This window comes from Pempheris klunzingeri, chromosome 10, assembly GCF_042242105.1.
Source record: "Pempheris klunzingeri isolate RE-2024b chromosome 10, fPemKlu1.hap1, whole genome shotgun sequence".
NCBI lineage: Eukaryota > Metazoa > Chordata > Actinopteri > Acropomatiformes > Pempheridae > Pempheris > Pempheris klunzingeri.
The window spans coordinates 26,778,779-26,790,960 of record NC_092021.1 but is presented as its reverse complement, the minus strand read 5'-3'; the positions used below and the strand labels follow the sequence as shown (position 1 = coordinate 26,790,960).

At 44.5% G+C, this 12,182-nt stretch overlaps 1 protein-coding gene across 1 annotated transcript in view; it reads right to left on the bottom strand.

Moving 5' to 3' along the window:
- Window positions 1-3,159: 3,159 nt before the first annotated feature.
- Window positions 3,160-12,182, bottom strand: part of itgav (integrin, alpha V) — a 29,587-nt gene continuing 20,564 nt past the window's right edge. The window contains exons 22-32 of the mRNA XM_070837660.1: window positions 11,372-11,516; window positions 10,812-10,904; window positions 10,507-10,586; window positions 7,766-7,846; window positions 7,520-7,625; window positions 6,294-6,452; window positions 6,003-6,134; window positions 5,312-5,425; window positions 4,437-4,544; window positions 4,171-4,290; window positions 3,160-3,403 (exon numbers count right to left, since the gene is read on the bottom strand). Of these exons, the coding sequence (XP_070693761.1) occupies window positions 3,311-3,403; window positions 4,171-4,290; window positions 4,437-4,544; window positions 5,312-5,425; window positions 6,003-6,134; window positions 6,294-6,452; window positions 7,520-7,625; window positions 7,766-7,846; window positions 10,507-10,586; window positions 10,812-10,904; window positions 11,372-11,516 (1,231 nt within the window). The 3' untranslated portion in view covers window positions 3,160-3,310. The remainder of the gene's footprint in view (window positions 3,404-4,170; window positions 4,291-4,436; window positions 4,545-5,311; window positions 5,426-6,002; window positions 6,135-6,293; window positions 6,453-7,519; window positions 7,626-7,765; window positions 7,847-10,506; window positions 10,587-10,811; window positions 10,905-11,371; window positions 11,517-12,182) is intronic.

The following is a 12,182-nucleotide window of genomic DNA, read 5'->3' as shown; positions in this document are numbered from 1 at the left end:
GATTTTCGAACCTTTTGCTTAAATCAGCTGTTTTTCTACTAAAATCAAACGTTTTGTCCCGACAGCTAAAAGTTTTAAATAAATTCTGAAGACAGTTGAACGCCGACTGACGTCGATCCTGCTGAAACTGCAGATTAGTTCTTAGAAAACCTTTAGAGAAAGTTCCAACAGTGCAGCGAGCCACTCGTCCACAACTAAACCTCACAGTTAGCTTAGCTTAGCCTAGCTTAGCATAAAAACGCACAGGAATCTCTGCCGTCTGGTAAAGCGTCAGGAAGTCACTTCGCCCGGCGAGCAAACAGTCTGCTGCGTCACCACACCAACACGTCATTTCTACACATCGGATGCGATTACAAAGAGAAAAATGTGAAAAATGTTTTAAAAATCCTGTTTTTGGGGTCATTTCTTTGTGACCTTTGGTCCTGATCTGTTCCTGCTCACGCCGTCATCAGCGCGTCACTTCCTGACAGCGTCGTCACCGACATCAATTATAACCGTGGAAACTAATTTTAAAAAAGGTAAATCGGGCCCAGAAAAGAGAAACCCGATATTTCCACTTTATTCCACTAGCATAAAAACCTCACACACCGTTTTAGCGACTTCAGATCACGTTAGCTTGGAGTTTAAAAAAAGCAATCTGCCGTCTTTATAAACGTAACACGGCGTGTTTATGATTACTTACTAACCTTGTTTCTAGTCTTTATGCTAAGCTACGCTAAGCTAACTAGCTGCACCATCAGGAGTGGTATCAATCTGAACATTTATCTTTCAGTAAGTAAAAAAAAGAAACTGTTTTTGCTTGTTGACTTCTAGATTCATCATATAGGATTAGTGCATCTGTACGTTTGCTGGTTAAATCAGGAGCTCGTTAACGAACGCCGACGGCCGCGCTGACGTCTCCTGGCAGCCGAGGACGACAGCGTGAAAGCAGTGAATTAAAACGTGAAATGTGAAAGAAAGAAAAAAATCATATAACGAGCTAAACAAGGTGTTCTGTGGAGTTATCTGATGTTAATTGGATTAATATATTTTTTAAATGATCATCAACCTTAAACATTAATTCATGGTGTGAACCCAATATGGGTAAATTCATAGCAAAGTTTTTTTCTTTTTTTTTTTGTATATATTCACATACTCGCACTTGATCAATCACACAAACATAAAATAGAAACCGTCGCATTTCTGTTCTCAGCACAGCTGCCGTCACGACTCTGAGGACAAATAATACTTAAAAAAATACACACAATAAGTGGAAGAACAAAGGAGCCTCAGTGCACGGCGGGAACGCTTACCTGACGCTAACTGACCGATCGCTAAGCCCCGCCCTCATTTTCAACGCTAACAGCAGCAGATTTCTCATAAAAATTCATAGTTAGTCCTCGAATTCTCACAACAGTCAACAGAAGCACATTCTCCTCTCTGGAGCTAATTTAGCTAACGTTAGCTCTTGATAAACGACGGTTGGCTGATTTTTTTAGCATCACCTTTGTAAATATCTTTTCTACGTACATTGAGGTAATGTTAGCTGGAGTGTAAACTTCCTCACGTCTAATAAAGTTCGCTAACGTTAGCGTTAGCTCTGATAGCATCCAGAACCGGCCTCCACACAGTGAGGAAGTATGGATGAGCTAGTCGCTAGTCGTTAGCGGGGCTTTAATACCATAACCTGCATGAGCTAATGTAGTTAGCTAATGCTATGCTACACTTCTTAAATGCTAAACTGCTCCCGACTGTCGTACTTTGCTGTGATTGGACGGTTCTGTCGTGCCTCGCTGTGATTGGATATCGCTGTTCAGGGGAGGGAGCTTAGCGAGCGGTCAGTTCTACAAGGCAAATTAAAAACTCATCACTTGGGCTGATTTTACAACCAAACATCATTTTCTCAACAAAAACCATCAAAAAAAAAAAATCTTGTGTTGAAATGAGCCGAACATTTTTATACTTATTGTCATAATTTCGTAGAAAATAAAGAAAATACAGTGAAAACACGCCACCACCAGCATCCCAGAGCAGCCGCAATGACTCGGCTTCCCCACACACACAAAGCACGACACATTAAAGAATATGTCAGGGTAAATATATTACTGTAACACTCGTCGTCCCACATCAGCCAATTAAACCTCTGTTATCCTGAAACTCACACCTGAATGCAGCTTTTCACTTCTCGCTGTGTAATTATCACAATGTCGTGAAGCCGCATTATTTCTGGCAGATAATCATAATAACGAGCCACAGTCCAAACCTCATTTGTGTTTTTAACAGTTTTAGCTTTGCTTCGTGTTCATTTGCAAAATAATTTCTCTTTTTTCTGGTGATTTCTTTTTCTTCTTCTGCCTTTTCTTGTTGTTAAACCTGCGTGGACCCCCGGGGAAGACCAGCTAGCACTTTAGCTAATGGAGATAGCTTAGTGGCTAATGTTGTTGATCAGGGAACGTTCAAAAATTACTTAAATTCATCAGCAGTTCAGGACTTTCTGGGAAACAGTTCATCAATCATTTTGGGTTTAAAAAATGTGCAAATCAAATATCAGGCCAAACTCCACGAGCTCTGCTGCAAACAAAAGCCTCCAAACTGCAGGAAAATGATGCTAACGCTTCATTTTCATGCTGAAACAAACACAAAGTTTTGGTCTGAAGCACTCAGAGATGTTGTCATTACGTTAAAGGAGTAGTTTGACATTTTACAAACTATTCTTTCCAACCACTCATGTCTGTACAGCTGGAGAGGGGACACAGTTAGCCTGGCTCTGCTCTAAGGCGGCTAAATGCACCTCCCAGCATCTCTAAAGCTCCCAGGTTAGCATGCTACATATATGTTGATTGTTTAATCTCTGCAAAAATATTAGAAATATTTAATTTTCTGGCACATAACTCAAATTATTTTTACACTTTGTACAAATTCCATGCTGATCGGGCAGCTTTAGGTTGATTGTGTTACCAGGCTAGCTGTTTCCCCCTGTTTCCAGTGTTTATGCTAAGCTAAGCTAACAGCTGCTGGCTGTAGCTCCATATTCAACACACAGACATGAGAGAGGAGACTCTCAGCGGGAAAGCAGATAGATGTTGGACTACTCCTTTACTGTACATGCTGGAGCTTCGAGGGTTTCCTCTGTCGCTCAGGTGGAGCTTCTCTTTTGGCACAAACACAACATGGCGCGTAAAAACCAAACCCTTATTAAACCTAAACCAGTACCTTTATCTGCCTTTCAACAGCAAACACAGTGAAGTTCTCTCAACAGCCGCTTTACCCTGAATTGTTCTGTACAAACAGTGGGGGGGGGGGGGTCGGGGTCGGGTGCAGGGGGGCGGCTCTAGGCGTCAGTGTTGCCGTTCTCCTCCGGCTGCAGCTGCTCCTTCTCAGTGCAGTCCTCCTGGGGGGGGCGGACCCGCTTAAAGAAACCCAACTGAAGAGGAAGAGAAGAAGAGGAGGGGAAGATAATAGTCTCCATTAAAGTGAGCCGAATTATCCGTCAGCAGTGGACGTACAGACAACCATCACTGGATCACTGAGACTGAAGGAAGCTTAAAAACAGCAGTGATGAGGAACGTTCTAAGCTTCCAGACTCCATTGACAAAAACAGCAATTTAACCTCTTAGAAGACCGGAGCTGCTGGTCTGCTGCTGCCTCAATTTTTTGTGTTATTGTGTGACTTTGGTGTCTTAGAGGGTCAGTTTGGATCAAATGCAATATCTGTGTAACACACAATAACACAAACACACTAACTGATGGTGGCAGCAGCAGACCAGCAGCTCCTGTGTTCTGTGAGCTAAAATCGCCTGTTTTGTCAATGGAGTCTGGTGGCTTTGAAGAGAGATATATAACAGTTGTTCTAAACAGCTGTTATATCTCTCTCTGTGTGGACCCTGATATTTCATGAAGCCATAACAATTTTTAATATGATGCACAAAATTCCCAGATTTTCCATAACATCCCCTCCCAAAAAGTCTAATTCAATAACTTTCCAGAAATTCCAGGACCTGCGGTAGCCCTGTAAAGACGTTCTCCTCTATCAAGTGGACAGTTACTCTAAAAACACAAAAGACCAAAACTGATGCAGATGAACCAGAGAAATCATTCTTGTTATTCCTCACTTTCTTCTTCCTGGAGCCGACATTACCCACAATGCAGCGCTTCAGTTTGGAGGTTGGGGTGTGTCACGCTGTTTCTCACCTTGTACATGATGAAGATGAGCAGGGCCAGCAGCAGCAGTCCTGCCAGGATGGCCAGAGCCACCACCCAGCCCGGCACCGGCTGAGGGTCTTCGTCCACCCACATCACCGACACACTCGCCTGGATGGACACACACACACACACACACACACACACAGAGTCAGTCATCAGCATGCAGTAGGAAGTGACTGAAGAAAGTGTAAATAAGAAATGTGTTATTTATAACAGTGTGTGTGTGTGTGTGTGTGTGTGTGTGTGTGTCTTACTGTGGTGCTGTTGGACGGTAGCTCTGACGCCACGTTCTTGTACGGCATCTCGATGACGCTGAACAAGGCTTCAGATCGGATCACATACGAACGGTTCTGATTCTCAGTCTGAAAAGGACCAAAGACGACTGATAAATATCCAGACGGCTCGCTGTGTTTAGTTTTTTCAGCCTTTATTTGTTCACATTTAGTCGGATAGTGTCTGTTAAAGTGAGCTGAATTATCTGTCAGCAGCTCCTGTCTGAAGTGAACCCCTGAACGTACAGACATCCATCACTGGATCACTGAGAGACTGAAGGAAACTTTAAAACAGACAGATTCTCTATGAGGTTCTGCAGGGATAAGGAGCATCGTTCACATCCACTAAAAGAGCTTGTTTGATCCACTGACAGGCTCAGAGTGTTATTCTAAGTGTGTGACAGCATCATGGAAAGGATCCCTACAGAGAGAGACCTGGAAGATCCTTTTGGTTTAACCACAAACAGCACACACACCAGACTACATTCACTAAAACAGGGATTTTAGAGAACAGGACACAGGAGCTGCTGCCTCCATCAGTCAGTGTGTTTGTGGTATAGTGAGACTTTGGTGTTTTAAAAGGTTCCTACAGATCCAACATAATGCTGGTGTAACAAACAGGAACACAAACAAACTAACTGATTAAGGCAGCAGTAGAACAGCAGCTCCTGTGTTCTGCAAGATAAAATTGGCCTTTTTGTCAATGGAGTCTGGTGTCTTTGAAGAGCAATTATATAGAGACATTCTTTAATCAATTAATTTATATATATTGTGTAGTGAACTTGTAACTTGGTACTTTGTATTTTCACTTGCTTCGTATGTTTTGTTCTTTTAATGTCGTCAGTTGGTGTGTTTACCCTGAGGAAGTTGTTAACAGCCAGTCTGGAGTAAACGGAGAGGATGGCGTTCTTCGTCCTCTCCAGACGACCCACCTGACATTTCAGCCGCAGACACTCTGCTGTGGAGCAGTCCTACACACACACACACACACAGAGACACACACACACACACACACACACACACACACACACACAGAGACACACACACACACACACACACACACAGAGACACACACACACACACACACACACACACACACACAGACACACACAGACACACACAGACACACAGACAGACACACAGACACACACACACACACACACAGACACACACACAGACACACAGAGACACACAGAGACACACACACACAGACACACAGACAGACAGAGACACACAGAGACACACACACACACACACACACACACACACACAGACACACACAGACACACACACACAGACACACAGACACACACACACAGACACACAGACACACACACACACAGACACACACACAGACACACACACAGACACACACACAGACACACACAGTCCAGCATTAAATGTTTGCCTTGATGCTTCTAAAAAGTGAGCAGATTGTGAATGAAGTTTGGTATCATGACGATAAACACACAGAACAACTGAGAATGAAATGAATCAGTTAAACCTACAGGAGTGTGTGTGTGTGTGAGTGTGTGTGTGTGTGTTTACCAGTGTCTGCAGGTCTTTCGGTGTGTCTCTGGACTCCAGGTCTCTCTTGCGGACGTGGTTTCGGTTTCGTCCCTCCGTCTCTCGTTCTCTGGGTGGAACCCCGCTGGTGTTCTTCGCCCCGGACAGCGGGTTCTGACACACACACACACACACACACACACACACACACACACACACAGTATATTATCAGTCTGTAACCTGGAGGCTCCATGTTTGTGTGTGTGTGTGTGTGTGTGTGTGTGTGTGTGTGTGTGTGTGTGTGTGTGTGTGTGTGTGTGTGTGTGTCCTCACAGAGACGTTCAGTGGGTTGATCTCGGTGTCCGTCGTGCAGTTGATTGGTCCCTCGGTCTCGTACCTGGTGATGTAGAGCAGCGATCCGTTCCTGTAGTGATGTGGCCACTGTATCTCCAGCGCCGCCTTGCTGAACGTGCTCGGCCCTTTGTTCAGCAGCTGGGGGGGGGGCATCAGTCATGTTATTGATTATTGATTATCAGGTTTCCTCCAAATACACCGACCAATCAGAGGACGCTTCTTTATAGACTGATACCGACCAATCAGAGGACGCTTCTTTACAGACTGATACCGACCAATCAGAGGACGCTTCTTTACAGACTGATACCGACCAATCAGAGGACGCTTCTTTATACAGACTGATACCGACCAATCAGAGGACGCTTCTTTATACAGACTGATACCGACCAATCAGAGGACGCTTCTTTATAGACTGATACCGACCAATCAGAGGACGCTTCTTTATAGACTGATACCGACCAATCAGAGGACGCTTCTTTATACAGACTGATACCGACCAATCAGAGGACGCTTCTTTACACAGACTGATACCGACCAATCAGAGGACGCTTCTTTACACAGACTGATACCGACCAATCAGAGGACGCTTCTTTACACAGACTGATACCGACCAATCAGAGGACGCTTCTTTACACAGACTGATACCGACCAATCAGAGGACGCTTCTTTACACAGACTGATACCGACCAATCAGAGGACGCTTCTTTACAGACTGATACCGACCAATCAGAGGACGCTTCTTTATAGACTGATACCGACCAATCAGAGGACGCTTCTTTACACAGACTGATACCGACCAATCAGAGGACGCTTCTTTACAGACTGATACCGACCAATCAGAGGACGCTTCTTTACAGACTGATACCGACCAATCAGAGGACGCTTCTTTACAGACTGATACCGACCAATCAGAGGACACCGACATGCCCACGTGTATACAGATATTTCTATGGCCTCACCATGGCTCTGTGATCAGGAAGTAAAGCTGGTCGCCACGGAGACATGTAAAAAAACCAGAAGTACCAAACGCACATAAACAAACCGGTAGCCGCCATCTTGGGTTCACAGAGCATGCTCAGTACACAACAACAATTACCACCAATAACCAACCACGTTTTTAATGCGCCAGAACTCTGTTGTTTGCCGTTTCCACGGTTACAGGAGGCCAAAATACTACGGCAGTGTGTGTGTGTGTGTGTGTGTACCTCGTAGATGTGGACTATCTGCGGGCCGATGTCGTCTGCGACCACAGGAGGCTCTTTAGGTTTCCAGTTGGTGATGGGAAGCAGCACCTGACCAGGAATCGACATCCTGCAGACAAAACACACATCTCAGTACGTTTATTTTACTTTGTGTGTGTGTGTGTGTGTGTGTGTGTGTGTGTGTGTGTGTGTGTGTGTGTGTGTGTGTGTGTGTGTGTGTGTGTGTGTGTGTGTGTGTGTGTGTGTTACCCTCTGATTACGACGTCGAAGCGGACAGCCAGCTTGGTGATGCTGGAGACTCGAGGGCTGGTGTTGTTGAACTGGTTAGAGCTAAAGCACAAACACATACAAAAGTCCATTATAAAAAACACATAAATTAGGAGTCAGCACAGACACTGTACAGTCACAGAGGAGAGGGTCTGTGGCTGCTGCACTGGAGCCACCAGGTGGTGCTGCTGCCTTTCACCTGGGCATGAGCCGTTCCTCAGGTCATTCACAGATCACCTTCAACCAGTCAAAGTACGTGGAAATATTTCACACAGCTCTGTGTTTTTAAACCGGGGCAATATTTGTAAATATTTTGTTATTTAAATGTATGATAGATACACAGTGCTGGAAGTGTCTGACAGACAGAGATAGACCTGGAAGATCCTTTTGGTTTAACCACAAACAGCCGTTATATCGCTCTCTGCACACACACCAGACTACATTCACTAAAACAGGGATTTTAGCTCAATTTTACCTGGTCTGCTGCTGCCTCGATTAGTTAGTTTGTCTGTGTTATTGTGTGACTTTGGTGTTTTAAAGGTTTAGTTTGGATCAAAAACAATATTTGTGTAACACACAATAACAAATTAACTAACCAATCAAGGCAGCGGCAGACCAGCAACTCCTGTGTTCTGATGAGCTAAAATGACAACTTTTGCCAATGGAGTCTGGTGGCACAGGAGTTCTCTTCGCTGAAACTATTTTAGTGAAAACAATTATTAGGTTTGGTGGTGACGAAGACAAACACGGTTATTATTAGGATTAAATGTTCTTACTGAGAGGTCACTCTGCCCTGTTACAGCTTCATGTTCACGTTGGTGTTAATGTGTCCATGAGCTGCTGGAAGCACGTTTAAAGAGCAGAGAAGAAGAAGCTGAGCTGTCAGAGTGGAGCCACAGGCAGCCAGGGCCTGTCATTAACATACCTCTCTCTTCCTGCTTTCCCTCCCACTCTCTCCCCCTTTCTTCTCCCCTCTCCTCCTCCTCCTCTTTCATCCTCTCCCCTCTTCTCCTCCCTCCCCTTTACTTTCCCTCCCCCCCTCCTACAGACAGTCTGTGTGGTTTCAGGACTTTGAGGGTTTTTTTTTTGTCGTGTAAATGAGCGTCAGGAGGAAACCAGCTCTGCCTCCCTGAATGTTGATGTGACGACCGGCTCCATTCACACAGCTTTACAGGGCCATGTGACCCACACACTCTGCTCTGATTGGACAGATACTGTCCCCTGTTACGCTGTGACCCGTTTCTCTCACACACACACACACACACACACACACACACACACACACACACACACACACACACACACACACACACACACACACACACACACACACACACACACACACACACACACACACACACACACACACACACACACACACACACACACACACACACACACACACACACACACACACACACACACACACACACACACACACACGCCGAACCAGCGGACAGCAGCTCTTGTCTGCAGTGGATCCATGAACGTACAGACAACTATCAGTGGATCACTGAGAGACATTTAAAAACAGAGAGATTCTCTATGAGGTTCTGCAGTGATACAGAGAGTCTTTTTTCTATGATTTGTAGCTGATTCATGGAGGTTTATTAATGCGGGACATCGGAGATAAAGTGTTTGTCACACTGAATCTATGAATATGTTTCACATTTGACTGAGTTATGGCCCAGAGAAGAAGAAGAAGAAGAAGAAGTCGTTAAAAACAAGTACAAGATGAACAGAGAAGCAGTAGAAGAAGAAGAAGAAGAAGCAGAAGTAGTAGAAGAAGAAGAAGAAGAAGCAGAAGTAGTAGAAGAAGAAGAAGAAGTAGAAGAAGAAGAAGAAGAAGAAGCAGAAAAAGTGGAAGTAGTAGAAGAAGAAGAAGAAGAAGCAGAAGTGGAAGTAGTAGTAGAAGAAGAAGAAGAAGCGGAAGTAGTAGAAGAAGAAGAAGAAGAAGAAGCAGAAGTAGTAGAAGAAGAAGAAGCAGAAGAAGAAGTAGAAGTAGTAGAAGAAGAAGAAGCAGAAGAAGTGGAAGTAGTAGAAGAAGAAGAAGCAGAAGAAGAAGTAGGAGCAGAAGTGGAAGTAGTAGAAGAAGAAGAAGCAGAAGAAGAAGTAGTAGAAGAAGTGGAAGCAGAAGTGGAAGTAGTAGAAGAAGAAGAAGAAGAAGCAGAAGTAGTAGAAGAAGAAGAAGAAGAAGAAGCAGAAGTAGTAGAAGAAGAAGAAGCAGAAGAAGAAGTAGAAGTAGAAGAAGAAGAAGAAGCAGAAGAAGTGGAAGTAGTAGAAGAAGAAGAAGCAGAAGAAGAAGTAGGAGCAGAAGTGGAAGTAGTAGAAGAAGAAGAAGCAGAAGAAGAAGTAGTAGAAGAAGTGGAAGCAGAAGTGGAAGTAGTAGAAGAAGAAGAAGCAGAAGAAGTGGAAGTAGTAGAAGCAGAAGTGGAAGTAGTAGAAGCAGAAGTGGAAGTAGTAGAAGAAGAAGAAGCAGAAGAAGTGGAAGTAGTAGAAGAAGAAGAAGCAGAAGAAGAAGTAGGAGCAGAAGTGGAAGTAGTAGAAGAAGAAGAAGCAGAAGAAGTAGTAGAAGAAGTGGAAGCAGAAGTGGAAGTAGTAGAAGAAGAAGAAGCAGAAGAAGTGGAAGTAGTAGAAGCAGAAGAAGAAGAAGCAGAAGTGGAAGTAGTAGAAGACGAACGTCACATATGAGGTCACTCAGGTTCCACAGGTGGAGACGTTACCTGACCATCTGTAAGTCAAACTTGACTGAGGTGTCCTCCTCTGACAGCTGGTGCACGCTGAACTGCAACTCTGCCAGCACCTGACCAATCACAGCAGAAGAAGAGACAGCAAAGGACCAATCAGAGAGCAGGCGTGTGCATCACGTGACTCCACGGCAACGACTTCTACACTCACTCATCTATTTAACAGAAACGTTTTAGATCCCGTTTTCAGGTGTTAAATATAGAACCGGAGGAAAGTGGAGCGTTAAAGTCGTGAAAACGCTGCCGCCGCACATATTTAGTTTATATAAACGGTTGCTGACCTTGGTTCCTCCCTTCATGGGGTTTCCCAGGTCACACACCACCATCTTGGTCTGGTTCTCCTTCTTGTAGGCGCAGGACAGGCGGCTGAGAGTCTGAAAAACACAACACTCATCGGTCTACGACCAGAGAGGAACGTTTCCACACCTGAGAGAAGCTCTACCTGCTGATCTGAGCCCAAAGAGAGCTGAAGGGGTTAAATACTTGGTACTTTGTGGGATTTGTTACCTAATCTGCTCCCGTTTTCTGGGAATTAAAAGGAGTTCAGCTCGAGTGTAGCTACACCATGTTGGAGAAGTAGGAGAAGTAGAAGAAGACAAAGAAGAAGAAGAAGAAGCATAGAAGAAGTAGGAGAAAAGCCCAGGAGCTGCTGGTCTGCTGCTGCCTCCATCCACACTGACTGATGGAGGCAGTAGCTCCTGTGCTCTGTGAGGTAAAATCCCTGTTTTTGTGAATGTAGTCTGGTGTGTCTGAAAAGAGTGCTTTAACAGCTGTTAAACTAAAAGGATGTCACAGCTTTAGCGCTGAAGCGACACGCAGCGCCGGGTAAAGGTGGAGTTACCTGACTGCGGACGACCCCGGTGAAGTCAGCCTGCGGCGGAGGGTAGACGTGGAGCTCGGCCTCGTAGGCGCCCTCTCCCCGATTCTCAGCGCTGACCTTCAGAGTCAGAGCGCTGTCGTCGCCGAAACTGATCTGCTCATGGTTGCTGGTTGACAATGACAACACAAACTCAGTAAAGTGACTCCAAGTCTCCAATTCTCTAACTTTTCCATGACTAAAAAGTTACTGATTATTTTATTTATATATAGTTTAATTATTTATTATTTTATAACAACTTATTAAAGCAACAGTTTATCAGTTTAAGAGTAAGCTATATTAAGAACACTTGAACTACTTAACGTTGATGTCAGACAGCCTTTTCTGATGGGAAACTGAAGCCATTGTATCGTCCTTCAAACACACCAGACTCCATTCACAAAAACAGTAATTTTAGCTCACAGGACACAGGAGCTGCTGGTCTGCTGCTGCCTCCATCAGTTAGTCTGTTTGTGCTATTGTGTGACTTTTGTGTCTCAAAGGGTTAATGCAGAAACCAACATAACACGTTAGTTTGTTGACTGAGGCCGTGGCTGACCAGCATCTCCTGATTTCTTGGAGATAAATTGCTGATTTTGTCAAAGGAGTCTGGTGGCACTGAAGCAAGCAAAGAGGGCGAGAAAAAGCTTGAGTTCCCCGTCGGAAACATCCGTGTGACAATAATATGAAGCTGTAAAGTCTTTTTCAGACAACCACACTGCAGATACGGACTGTCCCTTTAAATTCACCAACTTTCCCTGTCTTGAATAGACTTTTGTTAATTTTTCCAGAAGGT